Source organism: Urocitellus parryii, chromosome 7 (assembly GCF_045843805.1).
Source record: "Urocitellus parryii isolate mUroPar1 chromosome 7, mUroPar1.hap1, whole genome shotgun sequence".
In the NCBI taxonomy this organism is placed as follows: domain Eukaryota; kingdom Metazoa; phylum Chordata; class Mammalia; order Rodentia; family Sciuridae; genus Urocitellus; species Urocitellus parryii.
The window spans coordinates 26360421-26384812 of record NC_135537.1 but is presented as its reverse complement, the minus strand read 5'-3'; the positions used below and the strand labels follow the sequence as shown (position 1 = coordinate 26384812).

The 24392-nt window shown below is 30.0% G+C and overlaps 1 protein-coding gene across 3 annotated transcripts in view; it reads right to left on the bottom strand.

The window, feature by feature from the left end:
* Positions 1-24392, bottom strand: part of Csmd3 (CUB and Sushi multiple domains 3) — a 1110517-nt gene that overhangs the window by 78955 nt on the left and 1007170 nt on the right. For all 3 annotated transcript variants that reach the window (XM_026384530.2, XM_026384531.2, XM_026384532.2), the window contains 6 exons: positions 23782-23851; positions 17565-17681; positions 15352-15561; positions 12241-12429; positions 11357-11534; positions 10355-10500 (listed from right to left, as the gene is read on the bottom strand). In XM_026384530.2, coding sequence (XP_026240315.2) covers positions 10355-10500; positions 11357-11534; positions 12241-12429; positions 15352-15561; positions 17565-17681; positions 23782-23851 — 910 coding nt within the window. The remainder of the gene's footprint in view (positions 1-10354; positions 10501-11356; positions 11535-12240; positions 12430-15351; positions 15562-17564; positions 17682-23781; positions 23852-24392) is intronic.

The following is a 24392-nucleotide window of genomic DNA, read 5'->3' as shown; positions in this document are numbered from 1 at the left end:
ATTAGGATAGATTCTTAATCCAATATGGCTGGTATCCTTATTTTAAAAAGAAGAAACACAGAGACAGATACACAGGGGAACTGGCCATGTGATGATAGTACAGAGGTTGTAGTGACTCTTATATAAGCTAAGGAATGCTGCCTACCACCAGAAGCTGGGAGGACACAAGGAAGCATCCACAGATCAGGCTTTCAGGAAGGGTGGAGCGGCCACACACTGATTTCAGACATCTAACCTTCAAAATTGGGAAAGCATTTCTGTTGGTTTAGGTCACCCAGTTTGTGGTTCTTTGTTCTAGCAGCACTAGGAAACTAATACACCTATATTGTTAAATTTGTCTACTGTGTATTGCTTATGTTCTGTGTCTTTCTGATGTAACCTTCCTACATACCAATAAACTGATGAAAAAAATCAAGACAGTATTCATGTGGAATCCACTGTTCACAAAGAACACTCTAAGGCACTTTACATGATTTACTCATTAATCACTAAAATTAGCCATGTCAAGATATGTGTAAATATACCCATACTGTAAGAAGCAATACTAAATTTCACAATGATGCTTAGAATAAGGCCAGACACACATCATTTCAAAAGGATAGTACCTTCCCTCTTTGGCAAATATTGAGAGCAATATGACTGCCGTGAGGATTCTTGTGCCCCTACACATAAAATTTCACTCTGATGTGACCTTCCTCACAAACATAATGCTATTCAAAGCATCCATCTGACTTTCCAGAATATATCACATTATTTGTTTTTGTTCCTAGTCTAAATTAGATATGTTTTTAATTTACCAAGATCATTGTTTTCTACTGATGCACTCTATACTATAATATAAACCCATGAACTTAGCAACATATTTTATAGTTACATGTAACAAATGAATGTTTTGTGATTTTAAAACTATGAGGAGAATGCTCTAGATACCATGCTCAAAAAATACAAATTAATAACTAATTAGGACAATGTCTTATCCTGTATAAAATAAATGCCTTGGTTACTTTGGAAGAACATAAACAGATCTGGTACAAATATACCCAATGTTGTATGGGTCACAACCCATAGACTGCTTGAACTAGAAGTTACCTTAAAATTGTATATTCTAATGTTTTTGTTTAGGGATGGGTGAGAGGGAGAAGGTGATGCAGAGAAGTCATAGTAGAGAAGGACACACAACCTGTTACTGGCAGAACTGAAATTGTTAAATAGTATAAACTATGTCATCTAAATTTTATGAGCATGTATCTAGTCTATGCTTTTCATGCTTTGTTCTATTTAGAAAGTTACACAGTTATGACCAGTAATAGAAAAGCTACATAAAATATGTTTATAGTTTTAAAATACACATTTGATCTAAATCTGTGTTTTTTGTAAATGAATCATTTTATTTGACATTTAGTTTTAAAACACTATTTACTCTTTAACAACAATATGAGGACATTGCATTTTATGTGTCAGTATCTTTTGAGGATGGCTATTATTTGAATAAGTGCCCTGTGTGCTCACATATGCATAGATATCTGGTTCCCAATCCAACAAATTTCCTGAAATTGCTTTAGAATTTGATTCTGGCAATATTTTGGGGTTATTTTTAATTTCCTATTTTCTTTGCAATGAAACATCCAACCCAATTCCAGAAAAGAATGCTGCATTTATCTATTTCTATTCAACTGAGCTATTAAAAGCTGCTTTAAAAAAGACAAAACAGAACACTGGCAAATTGCCATTCTTTCTCTAAACCAAAAAAGCACATAACCTTTCTGCCAAGTAAGGATATAATATCTCTCATAGAAGACAGAAATAACATTTTACATTCCTAGTAAACTTTGAGTCCTGTATAAGACCCACTGTACTTCAGTAGTGACCCAGATTGATTCAAGTATGATAATATCATGATTTGGGGAAGAAAAACATTCATAATTAGATGTTCAATTATGTAATTTTGTCAGCATTATTCAAAAGTTATCTAAAATAAATTTAAGCTGTTTCACTTGAAAGCAGAGTTTAGATTGTTTGAATAAATTCTGTCCAATTTCTAAGGAAAAGGGAAAAATTATAAACAATATATATATTTTTTAATTTTGGAGATAATTGGCTAGTGTACTGACATGACCAGAGGTACATTTTAGTAGTGCTTAAATTATTTACAAATATCACTTTGCATCATTAATATCTATAATCAGCTTATTTTCTCAATATATAAGAACAAATATTACAAATCAAGAGCAATGATGATCCTTGGTCTTAAAAATAGATGGAGAAAATCTCCACTATGAGATGTGGACCAGTAAGAAGTCACTTTTGGCATTTCCCTAGAGAAGGAATCATGGAAGCTATTGGAAAACAAAGCTACTGGTAAACATCAGAATTATCATAGAAAAATTCCAATATCTATTGCATGAATTGGTTGCATTATATACAAATAACTAATTAAAGGGATCTTCTCTTAGTACAGAACCTTTTAGAACTGAAAAGTAATCAGGACAGGACTCTCCTCTATAAGGTTGAGTTACCTTGGACATTAGTAGATAACAGAGGACAGTTAACAGCCACTATTTGTTCTTAGTCAATCTCTATTTTCCTTTTTCTGTTCATTACCATAGCTTGGTTGACTTTTGTTATAAAGTAATATGTTAGAATTATCTTTAATTATTACTTCAGTGTACATTTTCAGAATCTTAAAGAGAAAACAGCATCTTGTATTTCCTGTCAGCTTAGAGTTGACTTGGCTCTGACTCATTGACCATGGTCTTCTATTAAAGATAAATAATTGCACTAAAAACTAAAATCAGATAAGGTAACTCTATGACTGTTGGAAGAAGTTAAAAACGAGACATTTCTGTAATCATAACTTAAAAGCTAGAACATTGTTCAGACCACAAAATGACTAGGATCTTTCCATGTCAGCTAATATGAGTAAATATTGCTTCTATACCCATTATATAATTTATTCCACTCCTTCCACCTTATAGAAAAAAAAATATTAAGATGGCTAATCATAAAAATGCTCAAACACTCTGACAGAAGAAAAGGTATGCTTGTTTAAACATTTGCTCAAAACCACATCACCCAGGTCAAATCCTACTTCATTAACTCCTAAACCTTTTTGCTAGGATGCCTCAGGGTCCTTAGGGTATGTTCATTTACTCCTTACAATGGCAACTTTAAGGAAAGCTCTGCTCTTGATTCTTTGAAAGAGAAGGAGGGTAAGGTATAGAAGAAAATAAAATACAATACCTTATCAATTGGTATGCAAATAAACAAAAAGTGAGCAATTTTAACCTGACTTTCAGTCACTTTTTTAGTCATAAAATTATTTAAATAATAATAGATGGCATTATCTTTTCCTCATAAACTCTTCCTCAAACAGCTTCATCAGTTTGGATTTTTAACACCACTAATGCATTTTACACATACACACACATGAATTTACACACACATCATTCAGTGCATGTGTCCATACCTCTTCTGTTCTCTGAACATCAAACAATGAAAGGCAATGGGGGAGGGAAGAGGGGAGAGAAAGGGGAAGTTCTGAGGACTGAACCATGAAGTTCTGAGGACATCAAACAATGAAACCCTTTGCGGACAGTGTTCTATATTGAAATTTGAAAGGAAATCAGGTCTTTAGATTGTGTGAGAAAAGGGGTCACATATTAAAAAGTAATTGTGATTTATATATTAAACAAAATCTGTCCTCATTTGCAGCAGTCTCTTTAAGGTTAAGATTTTGCAGAGTTAAATATACTGTTCCCAAATATAACACTTATTGTAAAAATAACATAAGCTTAAAAGATGACCTAAAAGATATTACAGACCTTTTATATACAGTTCTTGAAAATAATGAGTCATCATTATGTTCTGTATTAGTAACATGTATTAGTAACATAAGTTACTAATACAGAACAATGAAGAATATAAATTACTGAATCATATTATAGTAGTCCCCACTTATCAATGGGCGATACAACCTAACATCCCCTTAGTAGAAGCCTGAAACCATATATAATAGAATGTCCTATAAATATGTTTTTCCTATAAGCATTTACCTATGATAATTTTTTTCACAAACTAGACAGAGTAAGACATTACCAAGATTAACTAAAAATAAAATAGAACAATTATGAATTTATATTGTAAAATTTTCCTACACCTAGGAGAGCCAAAAACCTCCACCAAAAGTTTGCTATAGCTAGTAAACAAATTCAACAAAGTAGCAGGTTACAATATCAGCATTAAAAAAAATCAATAGTTTTCCTGTAAACAAAAAATAAATTTGCGAAAAATAAAGCAGAAAAACAATTCCATTTACAATAAACTCAACAAAGTAAAACAATAAAATACTAGGAATAAATCTAGCCAAGGAGGTGAAAGACCTATATAATGAAGAAAACTATACAACATTGAAGAAATCAATTGAAGAGAAGCCCAGAGGATGGAAAGACCTCCCATATTCATGGTTAGGCAGAATTAATGTTGCTTAAAATGACCATACTATCAAAAGCAATACACAGATTCAATGCAATACCCATCAAAATGACATTCTTTACCAAACTAGAAAAAAAAAACAGTTTTAAAATTCATTTGGAATAATAGAAGACCCAGAATAGCCAAAGCAATTCTAAGCCAAAACCTGAATGCTAGAGGCATCATAATACCTGATTTTAAATTATACTACAGAGCTATAGTAAACTGCATTGCATAATAAATGGCATTATCTTTTCCTCATAAACGTATACCAATGGTACAAAATAGAGCACACAAAGACAAATCCAGACATCTACAGTCATTTGATCCTTGACAAAGATGCCAAAAACATAAGTTGGAGAAAAGACAACCTTTTTATGAAATGGCTGGGAAAGCTGGTATTACATAAGTAGAAGAATGAAACTAGAGCCTTTATCTCTCATTCTGCACAAAAATCAACTTTAGAGGGATCAAAAAGACCTAGGAATTAGACCAAAAATTATGAAACGCCTAAGAAAATGTAGGATCAGTACTCCAGCAAATCATCCTAGTCAATGACTTTCTCAATAGGACCTCTAAAGCTCAGGAAATAATTCCAAGAGTTAATAAACAGAATGGCAACAAATTAAAAAGCTTCTGCACAGCAAAGGAAACAATTAGGAATGTGAAAAGAAAACATACTGAATGTAAGAAAACATTCACTAGTTACTCTTCTGACAGATAATTAATATCTAGAATATTAAAGAACTAAAAAAAACTTAACACCAAATACTAACCCAACTAATAATTAAATCAATGAAATGAACAGACGTTTCTCAAAAGAAGAAATACAAGTGGCCAATGAATATATGAAAAAATGTTCAACATCATTAGTAATTAAGAAAATGAAAATAAAAACTGCAAATAAATAGTAGAAAGATTGGTAGAGTATAATAAGAAAGGCAATGGGAGAGGGAAGAGGGGAGGGAAAGGGGAAGTTCTGAGAACTGAATTAGAACAAATTATATTCTATACTTTTATAATTATGTCAAAATGTATCCTAATATTATATGGAAATAAAAATAACCAATTAAAAAACTATACTGAGATTTTATCATTTTATCCTTCAAATACCAGTCAAAATAGCAGTCATTAAGAATACCTATAATAAAAAATACTGGGAAGGATGCAGATAAAAAGGAGCACTTTATGCTACTGGTGGAATTGTAAATTATATAACTTATGTGGAAATCAGTACAGAGGTTCCTCAAATGACTAGTCATGGAAGCACCACATGACTCAGCTCTACTGCTCCTCAGTATTTATACTAAATAATTAAAGTCCTCATACTATAGTGAGACATGCATACCCATGATTATAGCAGCACAATTCACAATAGTCAAACTGCTGAACCAGCCTAGGTGTCCACCAATGGATGAATGGATTAAAAAATGTGGTATATATACACAATGGAGTATTAAAAAAATATATAAAATTATGACATTTGCAGGAATATGGATGGAACTTGAGACGACTACATTAAGCAAAATATGCAAAACTCAGGTCAAGAATCTTATGTTTTCTTTCATATATAAAAACTGAAGAGGAAAAAGAAAAAGGGAGATCAGTAGAGGAAACGAAACAGGGGGTGGGAGGAGGAAAAGGAGGGATAAATGCCGAAAAGTGATATTGACCAACTTATATTGTTGTATTGTGAGTATGTATGAATATGTAACAACAAATACCATCAACATATGCAACTATCATGTGTCAATAAAAATGTGGAAAGAGAAAAATAAATAAGAATTATTAAAAACTTGTGCATTACTTATTTTTGGAATTTTGCATTTAATATCTTCTGATCACAGTTGACCATGGATAACTAAAACTTCAGAAAGCAAAACTCAGATAAGAGTGAAACACTGAAGAAACTGTCTAATTTCTTAGACAATGTCTAAGAAAATCTTTTGGTAGACAAATTGAGTTTCCCTAATTCTCCAATAATTAAAAAAGAGGAGATCTGGGAAATGGATTTACACATCTTAAGTTAATAACCATATATTCCTACTGTATTCTCCAGGTTATATTGGTTGGTAAAGTTGACTCCAATAAAACTCATATTTTTCTTGGCACAGAAACCAAATCATACGTTGAAAACTATAAAGACCACACAGAGTTGTGGTAAATCAAATGATGTACTATTATTAGCTAGTAGGTCTTTCAGAAGAGAAGCATCAAGAAATTTGAAGGTGCAACTCATAATCAGGAATGGTATTTTCTAGGAAATAAGGTGACACAGCATCTTGCTTAAAAGGAAAATCACTTTGGCTAAAATTTTAGTGAAAAACTAAGTTTATATAACATCAAATATACTATATTCATGAGATAATGCCAGCTTAGGACACAGCCTATCACTTGGTAAGAACCAAATAAATTTAGGCAATTATTGTATTCTTGTTGTTTTCATTTTTCAAACAGAAAAGCTTTGGAAATGAGCAGACCTATTTATATCTCTGCACAATTTCTATTCTAGGCAGCCTTTCTTTTATTAATTCTGTGACTTTATGCTGGTTACTTAATTTTTCATTCAGATCTTTCATTAGCAAAATGGCAATACTAACAGTTACCTTATGGACTTCTTATGAAAATTAGCAATAATATATGGAAAGCACCTAGCAGAATGTCCAGCATATTAAATTTTCAGTATATGGTGGCTATCACTATTATAGTGAATATTATATAAAGTCACTGTCTGAAACAATTCCACTAAAATGCATATTGTATAATTTGCTTTCAGGGGTCATTGATTAGAATTGAGCATTATTTTTCATTATGTCAGCCCCATCTTGATATTTTAAGGAATAACAATAATGGCAATAAAGAGAAAGACAAAAACATTTCTTAAAATGAAAAAAAATGGGACACTTGAGGTATAGTACCTCAACATTCATACCTTTCCTTTTTTTTTTTTTTCCTTTCATTACACAGAACTTTAGTTTGCAAAGTTCTTTTTTTTTTTCCTTTGCAATACTAGGGACAAAGCTTTTTATGAATGTTATTTTGATCATGAAAGACAGAAGATAGCATTTTATAAAAGAAGACTAGCTTGTTCTCATATTGGAAGTCAGATTAGATAGGGGAAACCATTTTTTTTTCTTTTCAAGAACACTAAAATAAAGTAAGTAAAACCTAAATGATAAATATGACTTTACAAAAATACATGAAAAGCTTGAACTGTCAAATTTATAAAATAAACAATTTGTTGAAAAATTCACTTTTGACTTACAGGATGGAGCATAACAAAAGTAACAAATGAATTAGTAGAATTTAAACAAAACTGGGTGAAAAAGTAATCTATTCCAAGTTTAGGCATACGTCATCACTTAAAATAAGTGTTATATAATGAATTATCTACCTGCCTTACCTATCGAAAAATATTAAATGACTTGGCTAATATTTTACTCATGAGAGTTCACTTTGGAATGGGAATTGATAAGTAAGACTGAGTGAAGGTCATAATAAGGCAACTTAAGTCTGACTTAATGTAAACATGAGGTATTCTAGAAAAGGTAAGTCAGGATGAAACCAGCACTTAAGCAAACATTTTATTACATTCAGAGGAATTTAAGGTATTGATCAATTTTTAACATGAATTCTATATCTCCAAATTTTCAAGTTGTTTTAAGGCTTGGGTAAAATCGCAGATATGGGCTTTAAGCATTCATTAGGCTTCTGGCATTTAAGCATTTAAGATCTGGCATTGTATTTTATTATCAAATCTAAAGTATAAACATAAATGAAAATAAATCCACTATTATAAAATCTAAAATGTGAAACAAGATATGATATGGAAGCAAATATTATTAAACATCTATTTTTTTCAGGCATTATGTGATCTGTACATTATTTATTGTCTCCAATTCTTTAACATATATAATAGTAACAGTGCTATTAATTTTTAGGATTGTGCTATACAAAATTGGTAATACTTAATATTTTTACCAATAATTTCATATGAATTAACATAATATATGCCAGTAACTGGAATAAATTATATACATACAGTATCTCATTTTAGCCCCTCAGCAATCCATTCATGCTGTTTATCAGCTGAGGAAAGTGAATACCAAAGGATAACTTGTCCAAAGTCAACTAGAAAAAAAGTGCTAAGCATATATTTGATCTAATTTATCCCTAAGCTATTCTATTTATGTTGAACATAACCCAAAAGCAAGTTGCAAAAGTCAAATGAAAAGAATGATAATATATGTTTGTATAGTCACATGCATCCACATAAATCCACATTCATGTTTATGTAGTTATGCATAAGTCTGTTACCCACATATTTTCTAAACAGATTTCATGCACGAATGCTGACATCTTTTCCTCTGACAATATTTTCACTTCGAAATGCCTCCTAAATTTTGTAAGAACTTAACACTTCATATAAAATTATCTTATGGATATTTATAGTCCATCAATGAATAGTTTCTTCTTTATGACTTATTTAGGCAGTATACAAAATAATAAAAATTTAGGCAGAGAGTCATGAAGAAAGAACACAATTCATTCATTTATCTTTTGATCTTAATGGTTATTTACTGGTTCCAGAATTATGATCATCAATCAAGTAAAAATGCTATTGTTTCAGTCTTAGGCTGTAACTATAAACTACCAGCATCAATGATTAATTCATCAGAAAAAAAAAAAAACAAGAGTTATTAAAGAAATAAACAGACCCACAAAAAGTTGAATTGTATACCCTACCTTCTAATTGGCTGTGCTGTGATCACATTCAGTTCTGCTGGCTAAGGGTCACTAAGGAGACACTAATTAGATACCATCTAACTGGCTGACAAATACTGAGACTAAAGAAAAATGTTTTATAGTAAATTCTCTATTTCTATACCAATATGTTTTAATGATTTGGAAGACAATAACATTAGACATATCATTGCTCTTGGAATATCAGCTTTGAGTCTAATAATTCATTATTTCATTTTTTAAAAGATCATGTTGTATAGCAGTGTAATGGACATGGCATACATTCATCTTCAAATTTTAATATAACTTTGGTAAATTCAATTTAGTAGATTATTGGTTCAGTGAAATACAGCATTTGTATAACGGTTATTTGAGGCAGAATGTGTTTTGTTTTTGTTTTTGTTTTTTTTATTAAACTACAGTCACACTCAATAAAGGGATGTAACCAGGTAAATGAACATTTTCTTATTTAAAATGGAATATAATCGATTTGGGATAAAGGAAATAAAGAAACACCTTTGTAAAACCCTCTCAACGTCCTTTCAAAAAGTTAATGTTATGAAGGTAGAACCAAGAACAATTCTATATAAAGAACTTAAATTGAGACTCCATAAATTATTCCACAGGAGTAGAGCTATGAACTTAATGAACTGGAATAGTCAGTTAAAATTCTAAGATTCCAGAATAGATACACTTTTGAAACAAGATTATAAATGAATGAGTTATGTGATCCAAAGCATAAAGACACTGGATGTTAATTTTAGAAAAATTCACAGCAGGTTGAATAGATTAAACATTTTTCACAGAAAAAGTCTATTGATGTCTCCAAATTACATGCAATAAAATATGAACAGCTGGTTCTATTTTATTGGTTTCCATGCAAAAAATTATTATTTTCCACTGGGTAATTACTGACTGATTTATTATCTATATCCATGTGCTCGTATTTTAATATCTCTATATACATAGAAGAGGTCATCCTTTGCAAGTTAATGTATTTGGAATGCTGAAGTGACAATGTGTCAAATTTTAATATCTTTCAATCACTGGTTAAAAATGTATTGCATTCATGTTTTGTTTTTTTTCTCCAGGACGAGTTAAACAGTAACAAATAAAAGAGAAACACTTAGATAATACCAACCATGATAACTGAGCACAAAAAAGCCACTCGTTGTGAAATCACTGTGGAATTTGATTAGGATCTGATTTGAAGTGCTGTAGACTGATTCCAAGGCAGTGTTTCCACTGAACTGTCCAATTTGAGGTGAATTTTGGTCAGGTCCATCCCTAATAGGAGAATGGAGAAGGAGGTGAGATTAAGATTAGTTTTTTGGAGAGTTTTAAACTAAGTTTAATGAAAGTATTTTTTATAGTTATATTACTATTTTAACAATAAAGATGCAACTGATAAAATAATCAATAAGCAACAAAACATTGGCATATTTTATTACTATATAGGTGATAACATATTTTAGAATGTAGAATATAAAAACAGATCACTCTTCTACCTCAGTGAAATACACCTATATTCATTGTGAACAATACATGGTGTTTGGTTTTTGACCAAAAGATTTTCTTAAATGCTTCAGAATTGCCCTCCTTTCATTTTTTTCAGCAACAATCTCAAAAGTCACAAATGGTTAGATTTAGAATTAAGACAGTAGTTTTGTTTGTCAATGAGTCAGAAATCTCCTCACTTTTAAATGAAGTTTTAATTGATAGAATAATAATATGCAATTATACTATTTTATAACAAATTTTTATGATGGTAATTAAATAGCTACATTAAATAATTGTGATTTGAATATAGATTCTTGAACTTTATCAGTTTTTGTAAACAAAGAACCTTTTAAAACTAACTTGTTAATTGCCTGTTTTAGCACATTAATAATGATAACTTTAAATCTCTTTAATCTATGAAGCTTTTGTTCTACAATATTTAGCTAACTCATGAGGCAAATAAGCCAAAGTCTACTTCTATTGTTTTCTCATTTTGCAAAAACACATACTGTCACCTTCAGTTACTCACACCAACTTAAATATCAGATGGCAATTTGTAACAGAGGATTGTGATATATTTTCATCCTACCTCGTTTTGCTCTTAATGTAGTTGAATCAATCAATAACAATGGTCCTTGCTTACCATACAGTAATGAAATCATAGATTGGTTCTGTTTGAAGGACAGTAAAATTGATGTAGATTCCATTCCCAGGGGGTACTCTTACGAGCCAGAAGCAGTCTTGAAAGTTTGGATATTCATCTGGATACCCAGGAGAATAAATAGTGCCATTCATTGCAGTTATATTTCCACCACAAAGAGCTATGGAAAAAGACATAAAATCAAATGTTAAAAAATAAAAATAAACAGAAAATGAAGAAAACAACAAATATATAGAATTTCTTATTTAGTATAAGATATGTCTGTTTTGTGTTTTTACCTTAGAATATATAAAATGAAGTTGGCTAAAATGGAAAACAATATAGTACAACTTTGTTTCTCCATATGAGGTGTGCTATATATTTGCTATCATTAATCATCACAAAATTGGTAATTTATATTTTCTGTTCTTTTTTAATACTTTATATCAATGCAAACTCTTTAACATTTTTATATCATACCATGTATATGTATAATGCCTTATAAGAGGTTCAAGGCCTTTACATTTAAAACATTTTTTATGGGAAGGAACTCAAATTTAGTAGTGGTATCTGGGCTATTAGCTTATAATAAGGACTATTAAATACATCCACATGCACAACTCCATACACACAAAAGAAAAGTTCTAAAGTGTTAGTTGATTTTATTTTCATTCCAATGGGGAAGGTTAAGACCCCTGTCAATACTGATAAAACCAGTTATTTATTAAGGAGCTTTAGGTTTGGTTTTCTTTGATTAATTCTTCAACTGAAAAGGAGACTATTATGTAGCATACTATTGGAAGAAGAAGACAAGGAAGAATGTCAATGCAAGAATTACTGAACACAAATGTTTACCACGAAAAGATAGCTTCAATTTAGAAACATACCTTCACACCTTGGAAGTTGATGATTCCAGTTACGACTGACTCCATGAAGGCATGTGAGAGCTGAATTTCCAATTAGTGTGTATCCTGGGAAGCATTCAAATGAAATGGTTTGACCCACAGTAAAATCATTGCCAATCACAAAACCATTTCGAAATGGGCGTGGATCAGGACAGCTTTGCAATTGATAAGCTAGAAAAAATAATGAAGACATTATCTTTTCTGAATTTCAGAGACCATAGATGAATACTATTAGCAACTTATGAATATACGTGATGCTGCTTATAATTAGTTATAAATAGTAATTATTATTTATAATAAATGCTGTTAAAGACAGTGATAAGAATTTCTTCTAATAGCTGTAATTTTCATATTTAAATGTTAGTACAATTCATAAAAATGAATCAGTTTCTTCACCCATTTGTGCTATCTAAATTATAAACCTGAATGAAAATGTAAACTCCTCCTAGAGTCATAATTTTAATCAAACATATTCTGATTTTCTTCATTAGAATGCAATTGCCTCCTGGTTACATTGCATGAACAGAGAATAAAATAAGTGTAGGTATAAGTCAAATTCTGAACCTTCCTAAAATTTTTAGAATTTTTTTCTAAAAATAGACCTCAATTTCCCTCTGTTAGATTTCTTCAGAGACTCATTTAGTAAAATAAAGTACTAGGAAAAATTTTCTTCTAGTAGAGACTAAACTTTGTATATCCATTGTTGTGATTTTTGGTACTGAGGCATAACTGTTTATTTGTTCATACTCCTCTTGTTTCATATTCTATATGAAATAAGAGTTGCTATTTTGTTGTTGTTGTTGTTGTTTATCACTGTATCCTGAAGCCTTGCTCATTCCCTTTCACACAGTATGTACTTGATAAACACTGCTGAATGAATTTAAACTATGAACATGTTATATACTCATGTAAGTATTTATGACTTTACTATTTAGAAGTTGAAATTTATATTCTAATTAATAGAATTTAAGTGGCTGACAACCAGAAATTATTTTGCTGTAGACCATTAAAATTATATTCTTCAAATAAAAATTACATTTGAATATGAATAAGTTATCCCATTGTTTATTAAAATATAACTCCAATATTTATAACTAGAGGTTTTAGAATGAATAAAATCTTTAAAAATATTAGGTGCTTTTATTCTTAATCTGTCTCTCACTTTAAGTAATGATCCATACACTAAAATATGTCAGACCCAATGTAAGGCCAATACATATAATTTTATCATTGGGGGTTGGGACATATTATTCTATTAAATAATCCCTTTAAATTTTCAATGATATTTAAAAAAGCATTTTAATAGAAAGGGACTCAGACAAATGTATGATCCTACAAAAATTCATACAATGTTCTTGTTTGTATTCTTTTCAGTTTAATAAAGAAAGTGTAGGAACCAGATTTTAAATGTTCAAAACAAAAGTTCTCATCCTAGTATTACATACAACATAGGACTTAATAAACCTAATATTTCTAGTAATATCAGTAATTTTGCAATTACGTTTTTCATTAGAAGGGAATACTTAATTGTATACTATGCATTTTTATAAAATTCAGAATGCTCTAAAAGTCTACACAATATCAATCAAAAAATAAATTAGTAAGTTATATAGATTCATATATAACTATACACATAACATCAACTTCTTTAAAATTCCATTAAAGAAAATAGTTTTAAATTTTACGTGATTCATAAATTGTATCTAGTCGTTGTCATAAACAATGGTTTATGTCAATAATGTTAATGTTAATAACAGTAGAACAATGTTTTCTCTTTTATACTTTTATTATGTCAATAATGATTTTTTTCAAGGATAAACTAACTTACAAATAAAAAGTTTAAATTCTAGTTTCATATCATTTGAATAACATTACTTTGAGTGGCAGAAGCAAAATGAGGGTAGGAAAAAGAAAATGAAGCCAATATAAGTGAACAGCAGAGCTTGGCATAGGATGGTTAAACTTCTAGAGGGCATTACAACTATGATTTTGAGCCTTCATGCAACAAAGAAAAAGAGTAAATCTTAGTTATCCTATTCTGTTTAAAATGATTAATTTTCTTTTGAATATAGGTAATTCCATGCTCAGAGGTAGTATAGATGACTCCTAGTGTTCTTATGTTCTAGGCACTTCAGATACAACAATGAATAATACCAATTCCTTGTTCTCAGGGAGCTTACATTCAAAAGTATCACAAGCTCATAAAGTCCTTTAATAATCAGGCAAATATGCAACAAAATTTCAAGATGCTTTGATTAATTACAGTTGCTAAAGCTACACTGTGTAGAATTTCATCATAACTTTAAATATTTAATTTGAACAGAATTTACTTTTAAGATCAGAAACAATAGCATAATAAAATTGCTAAAATGTACTGCATAATTATTAATAATATGCATCATGGTATATGCCTTACATGTATTCTATAATACAAAATTAATCATGACATATTTGGAAGGTATGATAACTAGTTACATTATGAAATGAGGGTCAAGTCTGATGCTACATTAGATTGAATAGAAACCATCAGCATTTTAGCTTAGCTCTGCCTCAGTGCAAGCCTACATTTAAAAGGGATAAAAATCTTGCTCAAGATCATGCAGCAGCTTTATATGAGACAGCTCTAAGGTAATATGACTATCAAGGTATTTATTTTTTATTTTCATGGCAATAGAGCAAATCAAGGAATGTAGTTTTATTCTTTCACAAAGTAAAGAAAAAATTTAATGTACAAGAATAATGCTATATCTTTTCAAAATGTTCAATTTGATATAAAAGCAAAGATAAATCTTTGATTTCCAGTTTGCCTTGCTTAATTGTCTTGCCTTGCTTAACGTGTAACTGTGTATTAACTTAAGGTGAACTCAATCTTTTTTCCCTGGCTATGATTTCCTAAGGCCTCAGAAAGACATCATTTTCCTTTACAGTTCCCTGAGAGTTGCATTATTTAAAAAATCTTCCTTATTGAAGTTTGTCTTGGTTTAAGTCCCTTTCCCTTCTGAGACAGAATTCAGAAAATACTTATATTTGGTTAACGATTTTAAATTGCAAATAGAGCTTAAATAAGCTTTCATTTTTCTTCATTCCTCTCACCTTGATATATAATGTGAAACCCTTGTTTGTTTTGTGAATAGTCACTATGAAAATACAAGCTGGTTTCATGGGTTGTGCTGAATAAGGAAGACGGTATTTGAGGACCACTAAGCCTGCCAATTACAGTACTAGTTTCTGAGGATCCACTTCTTACTTCCAAGTAATCATGTATAGTTTCTGTGGAAAAATTTACAAACTGGAGGTGTACACCTGGAAAAGAAAAAAATATATCTAATATTACTTTACTTTTAACCACATTTGACATAAACACACACATACACATGCAGACTCTTATATCAGTTATACTTGGATATGCTTCCATCTAGTTGTAGAGGCACATTTCCAAGGTCTGAGCCTTGAGTTTGCTATCTACCCAGAACAATTAGCTTTTCTATGTTTCTTCAAAGAGTACCCACTCATTCTAGTCTTCTGGGATTTAATGAACAAATCTACCCTCAATCAATCCCCTCATCATATTCATTAACAGGCTCATGGGATTTGAAAATGCTGTATGGTAATATATTAGTAATGCAAGATGAAGAAAAATTTCCTAAATGCTCCATATAATTGTAATATTCAATATTGGAAATGATATCATTAGAATTAGAAAGGTATAATATCTAAATGTGTATTTATATCTAACATGAGGATACGTTTACTACTTGGAAATTTCAAAATCTAATTTATTTACAGAGAAAACGTGTGAACTCAAGAAATTACCAGAAAATAATTTAGCTATGTACTGTTTGCTCATGGTAATAAGAGTTACACAATTATACATGAAATATATGTTGAATTTATCATTGCTATACAGATCTAACACAGGTTATCCATTTAGATCTACCATATATTCCCAAAATTCCACACTGGGATATATCCAAGGAATTGAAATCAGTATGTCAAAGAGATATCTGTATAACATGTTCATTGGTTGCAGCATTTTTCATAATAGCCAAGATAAGGAATATACTGTCTAGCAATAGATGAATGGATAAAGATCATTATATATATATATATATATATATATATACATATATATACACACATATATGAGATATATATGTATATGTATTTATATGTATATGTATATATATGTATATACATATATAGACATATAAATATATAGACATAAATATATAGACATATAAATATATATAATGAATAAAGATTACACATATAATGAATTCAGCTTTCAAAAATGAAGAAATTATTATCACTTGTGACACATAAATGAACGTGGAAAGCATTTGTTAAGTGAAATAAGCCAGTAATGAAAACAAAAGTTACATGATCCCACTTTTATGTGGAATCTAAAAGAGGTAAACTTATAGAATCAGATATTAGGTTGTTGTTCCTGGAGAGTGAGGGGAAGTAGGTATTAGGATACACTAAGTCAAAATGTTTAAAATTTCAATTGGATAGGGGGAAAAAAGTTCAAGAGATCTATTATACAATGTGGTGACTATAATTAATAAATAAAAATGTATTTTCCAAATTGCTAAGAATAGATTGTAAATGTTTGTACAAAAAAATAAGAATGTGAGGTAATTCATATTAACAAATTTAGCCCTTCTATAGTGTACATATATTTTTAAATGTCTTGTTGTACATAAATACGTACAATATTTTTATTAAAATAACTAATAAGATAGGTAGGTAGGGTTGTAGCTCAGTGGTAGAGCACTTGCCTAGCATGTGTGAGGCTCTGAATTCGATCCTCAGCACCATATAGAAAGAAAGAAAGAAAGAAAGAAAGAAAGAAAGATGTGGTATCTATCTACAAACCAAAAAAAACTAAAAATATCATAAAGGTGTATTAAGAATTGTAAAGCAAAAAAAATCAAAAAGAGTGCTCATGTATAATGTTATAATTTACCGTGAACATACTTTATATACAGAGTTATGAAAAACTGTGCTGTGGATAATTATGAATGTAATGCATTCCACTATTGTCATGTATGAAAGAAAAAATAACAAATAAGAAAAAAGAGAAAATACCCATATACTTTCAATTAACCAAGTATACAAGTGAAATACATTTGGCTTAAGCAACAATTATTCAAATTTTATTCCTCAATTTATATAATTATAGGTACTCTCAAGCTAAATTGTATTTTGTGAATACTTTGTAAATCTTTTCAAACACTGATACTTTTTAAAAGAATGAATTAGTGACTACAGAAAAATCTCTTATAATTTAATAATATGCATACCAAAACCTATGGGCAACTTGATTGTCCATGTGCAATCTAAACTGCTGGGGTAGTTTCCAGGAAATCCAGGACTGAGGATCACACCACTGAAATCTGACATAGCACCACCACATTGAGCTGCAAAACAATAAAGTTTCCATGTAAGCCAGAGTTGTAGAACAATTTGCTATATTAAAAGCATATTGGATCATTTTAGGTTGTCATCAAGTCTCTGAGTTAAAACTGATATAAATTTGAATATTGTCAACAGTCATTTGCCATTTACCAGTAACTAAATATAATCAATTGGCAATGCATTTTCTAAAATAGCATAAAAGTCATCATATTTCTCTCCTCGGAAATAAGTACAAGTTAAAATAATTTTTGCATGACAAATAACTGCTCATGTGCATTAAATACAATCAAACAAAGAACATATCCCCTTTTCCACAGCCAGCAGTTCATTTCTTTTTTTTAAGTTCTTCTAGTAATGTTTTGAATCATTCCAAAAATGATATAATTTAGAATAAAATCAAGCCAACTACTTCAGCTTTAAGTGCCATCCTCAAAAGAGAATAATTTTCAAAAATTTTCTTCATTTTCCTTTTTTTTGTAAGAAAGGTCAGTAAAGAATTTTAAGGAAAATATCAGTTTCTAATATGTGAGATATTTACATATCAAACATGATACATGTTTTTTATTTTATCCTAAAAGAATGAAGAGAAAGAATAGTGAGGTATAAAAAAAACCCAAAAGAATGTTATATATTAAAAACAGCAGAATTTATAAACATGCTTGTTTCAGAATCCCTATATATGGGCTGTTGATAGGCTAAGCAAAAATTACAATTATAGAATGTTAAGTTCTTTGTTATGTTTTTACATAGATATTTCACACATATTAAATGCTAATTACATTTGAAGTGATCAATCTTTCCTCTACAGGCATATTTTATCTCATTGAAGAAAGTCTTTAAAGGAGCATCTGTTAATTGTTAAATAAAGAATCAAATGTCATGACTATATATCAAGTCCAAAAGTTACCTATAAAGAACAGTTATTTACAATTTCATTCATTTATTTCTTGTTAAGAACAAAAAAAGTTACTGAAACTTCAAGTTATATATCACAAAGACAATAGAAATTTTATCAATGTTCTGTACAATATTCAATAACCAGTTTGGCAGCTGTCTTTTACTATTTGAACTAAAGAAATAATGCCTCAAGCAGATTTTACTAGGGAGATACATAAAATCTTAGTGTAACATGTATGACCTTTCTTTCAAATTTTGAATTATCATGAAACTCTGCATAATTCTCTATCCATTAAAATCTCAGTTCATTCATCCTTAAACCAAAGGAATTTTCACTTATATATACTATTAACGTTTACCAATTCATTATTCTAAAATTTAATTGTCCATATACATTCATCACAAAACCTGATAATTAAGAGAGTAATTTTGTCAATCAAAACTATTTTGCCAACACAAGGAGATTTTCCAGTTGAATGTGTCATGCAGCATTTGAAAGGACTGTGCATTCTTTTAAAAAAAATCAAGCTACAGGCTGGGGTTAGAGTCCACATGTGACTAAAAAATAAATATTTTTTTTAAAAAATCAGTTAATTCTAAATCAGATTTCATTTCTATTCTTGTTTTATGTACTAAACCCCTAGTGTATTGGGCTTGAATCTCTGAATACTGTAGACCTTTTTGAAGACTATCCTGATTGTCACAAATTCTAGTGCCTGAAAACACTCTTAAACTGATTATCTTTAAAAAATGAAAGTTCTCCAGAGACAAACCAGGAACAATTATTATGACTAATTATGATTGAAATGAGTGTGGTTCCTTGAAAATGCTGTGCTCTTTGTATCTTCCATCATTAGTGCAAAGGTCTTTGTATTTACATTTCAAGACAAGGTAAGTTTGAATTCATTTTTAATTTTAAATCTATTCTATACAATGTGTAGACAGTGCCCTGTTTTCTGCATTTAGAAGTATACACAATAAAAATCTGTTAACTCTGTGATTTTTATAATTATAATGTAACTCTATCCTATCCTTAAAACATTTAAAATAAACCCTTTATGTGCAAAAAAAAAAGAAAACAATCTGAAAAAATTGAATTTGCAGTTTGCTTTGCTTCGTTCTTAATTTTTAATAAAAGACAAGAGCAATTTTCTATTTTTCACTCTCACAATTCCAAATCATTGTTCTTCTAATTCTATTTCCCCTCTCTCTAGATATGATGTTAAAATCCTGTTCTTTGCATTGGCCACCCAGCTGAAAATAAAATTTCAAAATCAGAGAGGGAAAAAGGAAGGAGAATTAAGAGTAAACAAATAAAAAAAAAAGTAAGAAATTGAAATGATAACCCTAGAAAAACACACTAAATAAATACCCAAACAAAACCATTTTTGTGCCTAGATCATTTCTTGAATCATTTCTATTTCATCAATGTGAGCAATCTCACAGGTTCCTATTCCACGAAAGACATTTCCATGTATGTACCTGTGGCTTCCATTCCATGAATGACAATTCCATGTACGTTATCCATGGCTCCTTTATAGGCCTGTTATATTCTTTTTGTTAGGGACATGACCATACCTTAGTTCTCTAAGATAAAATCATTTGATTCTTCTCTCTCCTTTGTATCTAATATCTAAAATATCTTATGAATTTTCTTTTGTTCCTCCAAAATATCTGGCAGATTGCTTATTTTCTGGTTCACAAATCTGTAACTTTCTTATCTGATGACTAGAGTTTTAACATTGTTTGAATCAGCCTCCTGTCTTCAGTATCTCCTTTCAATGTGGCCATGGTTTCGTTGCAAGTATTTTACATTATCTGCTAAATTGTTCAACATTCAGAAAATGTAAATACATAAATATAGAAATATTAGAAATAGTGTGGTGGTACATGCCTGGAATCTTTGTGAGAACTGAGGATCACAGTCTCAAGCAATTCTGTGAGTTCCACCCTCAAAATAAAAAATAAAGAGGGGCTGGGGATGTGGCTCAAGCAGTAGTGCACTCGCCTGGCATGTGTTCGGCCTAGGTTCGAACCTCAGCACCACATACAAACAAAGATGTTGTGTCTGCAGAAAACTAAAAAAAATAAATATTAAAAATAATAATAAAAAAATAAAGAAGACTGAGGACATGGTAAAGAATTCCCACATCCAATCCCCAGGAGCAAATAAATACATAAGTGAAAATAGAAACAATAGAAAAGAAAGAAAAATGCCCTCTAATTCCACCACTCATAAATAATCATTTTTACTTTACATCCCTTTTTCTCTGCATAAATAAATGTGTGTCTAAATTGGTATAATGAAAATAGGATCATACTGTGAATTGCTTTAAGCCTTTTTATATTTAATTATATACTTCAGGTATTGTCCTTATCATTAAATATTCTATTATAATGATTATTTCTCTTTTAGAAACATCTATTCCATATTACTGGACCCTAAATAATAGGTATTTTTCATTTTAATAGCTACAACTCTTGAGTGCTTTGTGTATTCCAGATTCAGTGCTTAACATTTTAAACACATTCTCTCCTATAGCTTTCATAGTTACCTATGAGGCAAACATTGTTGCCTCATTTAACAGGTGAAAAAACAGATACTTGAAGAATACTACAAAACTCTTTTACCTAGTGCTGAAATCAGAAAAATTGGACATCAAAGTTTGTTGAGTATTCCATATGGTTTCATATAATTTAATCCAAATAATAAAACTTTCTAGTTTGATTTTATGAAATGTAACTTCTATTCATTATTTGCCTTTTAATCATACACAATGTAATGCAGATTTCATAAAAAATGTAGTAAAATTTTACCTAAAAATCACAAAATTTTAAGAAAAATAATTGATTCTAGGTATCTATCAGAATGGAAACAATAATAGAATACCAGAATGTTACTTAAATTGTTACAAACTTCTTTTTTTAATATTTATTTTTTAGCAGTAGTTGGACACAATACATTTATTTTATTTGTTTATTTTTATGTGGTGCTAAGGATGGAGCCCAGGGCCTCACATGTGTTAGGCAAGCACTCTACCGCTGAGCCACAACTTCAGCCCTCCTATAAACTTCTAAAAGTAATTTGACAATAGTTATTAAAGTTTTTAAACAACTATATGAAATGATATAATTAATCTAGGTAAAATTTTAAGCAAACAAATAGGTATATATAAAAGCATCTGAAAACATTTAGTATTATGTTTGAAAGAAGAAAAAAATGAGACTCTAATACAAGTTAGATAATTATAGGCTCAGATGTAGGAAGTTATTTTGAAAATATGTTATGGAATTAGAAATTTATATAATTTATATAATTTTATATAAGTTAATATTAAGAAAGAAAACATAAATATGCATATGTTGTAGCAACCCAAATCTTTATATTGTGCATTTTACAATATTATCCATCAGATGCTTATTTGAGAATCATAGTAAATGATGGGGTATAGTAATGAACAAAAAACTGAACTCTTGTTTCTCATATCATAAAAATAAACATAATTTATTTTGTTCTTTGTAATTCTATAATATCAATTTTATACTCAATACATACACACAAGACTACATAGTATACTAACATTTGCAATCAACATCAACTTTGCATATAAATATTCACAATAAGGAACTATATTTGTATGTGTAGTTTTTCAATTGGCACAGTATACATTTATAAATTACATATAATACCTAAAAATATTACCTTTAAAAATATCACCCATCCTAAGTCTGAGGGCTTTCCATATCTTTGCCATTTAAAAATAATTACTCTTAATATAATTTTCTAATACTTTCCACATAGAATTATGTACAATGTCATAGCTATTATAGACTAAATTTGTATGGTGAAGTCCTAACTAGCCCCTGTGTGACTTTATTTGGAAACAGGGCCTTTAGGGAGGTAATTAATGTTGAATGAGGCCAATTCTATTGGACTGGCTCAACTTAACAGGAAGAGACATCAACAGTGTCGAAGAAGGAAAACCATGAGAAGACTCAGGAGGAGGTAGCCATAAGTAGTGCAAATTCTTCTGCTTGTGTCTTTTTACAACCCAGAAAGGGATATCTTCTTTTTCCATGTATCTTAATTATGCTTAATTATAAAATTCTATGTAAAACTATAGGAGATACTGAAGACAGGAAGCTGATTCAAACAATGTTAAAACTCTAGTCATCAGATAAGAAAGTTACAGATTTGTGAACCAGAAAATAAGCAATCTGCCAGATATTTTGGAGGAACAAAAGAAAATTATTTTCCAATAATTTCGTTACTTTTCTACCTTTTCTGAAATTCTATAGTGTAATCAATGGCAACATTTAACACTAACTATTCTGTTTTAAATTAATTTCACTTATTTCTACCATGCCAAATGGTAAATGAATATTTTGAAGGTAAGAATCCATACATCACATTCTTTTTTCAAATTCTGTAGAGCCCAGAATATTAATGGTTGCACACAGCTACCAAAAATGAGGAAAAGGCAAAAAAGTAAAGGATGGACAGAAATAATTTGGAAGGACAATTAATTTAGATCAAAAATTTGGGGTTAGTCAGGCACGGTACCCCATGCTTCCAATTCCAGTGGCTCGGGAGGCTGAGACAGAAGGATAGTGAGTTTAAAGCCAGCCTCAGTATCAGCAAGGCGCTAAGGAACTCAGTGAGACCCTGTCTTTAAATAAAATATAAAATAGGACTGTTGATATGGCTCAGTGGTTGAGTGTGCCTGAGTTCAATCCCCAGTATCCCCTCCTCACATGGAAGCTATCCTTTCAAAGTACCCAGGTTCCCTTTTGATATACTCTTTATATTGCCTGTCACCACTGAATACATCTCAGCGGGTATCATGTGCCCTTTGGAAGATTCTTCAGTTTCCTTATCTTTCTGGCTCAATTGTAAGCAATAAGGTATTTACTTATTTTTGACATATTATAGGTATTTTTATCATGGCACTCTGAGTAAACCCTGTATGGGTAATTAAAACATACAAATTTTCTCAGTTTCTACAGTTTTAACTCATCTGTTGAAACAGAATTTTAGGGTTAAAAATTGTAAGAGTTTATAACCTTTAAAATAATGAAATACTTATTTCAAAATATCACTTTCAAAAGGTAAGAAGGGGCAAATTATCTGTTTGAACATGATACACAGAGTATGTACTTAAAATTATATGAAGCTTATAAATCATATATATTCTTTTAACTTACCCAAACAAATTGGGATTGGATAATTCCATCTTCTTACTGGTCCAGGCATACATGTAATGTGAGAGTGACCCTATATAAATAAGACAATGTGACTCAGTACACATTTATAAAAAATCCAAATTAAATGCATTATACTGATTGATTATTATGAAAATAAATGTGTAGATATATATTATCATTTTTACATATATTTCAACTTTTATTGAAAACATCATTATGATTTAAAGTAAGAAAGGTAATTATGTGTATTAGTGATAAAATGTAAAAAATAACTGCATGATCTTGGTAGAAAAAATTAAGACTTCATATCACACTAAAAGGTGGCTTTAATATTTTTCTATAAAAAGATATTCTACTAAGTCATTGCAATGATTACACAACTGAAAGGGCCCTATATATATAGTGGTTTACAATAAGCTGCTAATAATATTCAAGGTGAGATATGCTAAAGAATTACTGTAAGAATCTTCTCTAAAAATATTAAACAGGTCAAAGTATATTAAATTTTATTTGAAAATATAAAGTCTAAAATAATCCGATTACACTTCTAAATCTGACTACACTTCTGAGAATAATTATTTGTGATACTATCTTAAAGAATAAAAATTATT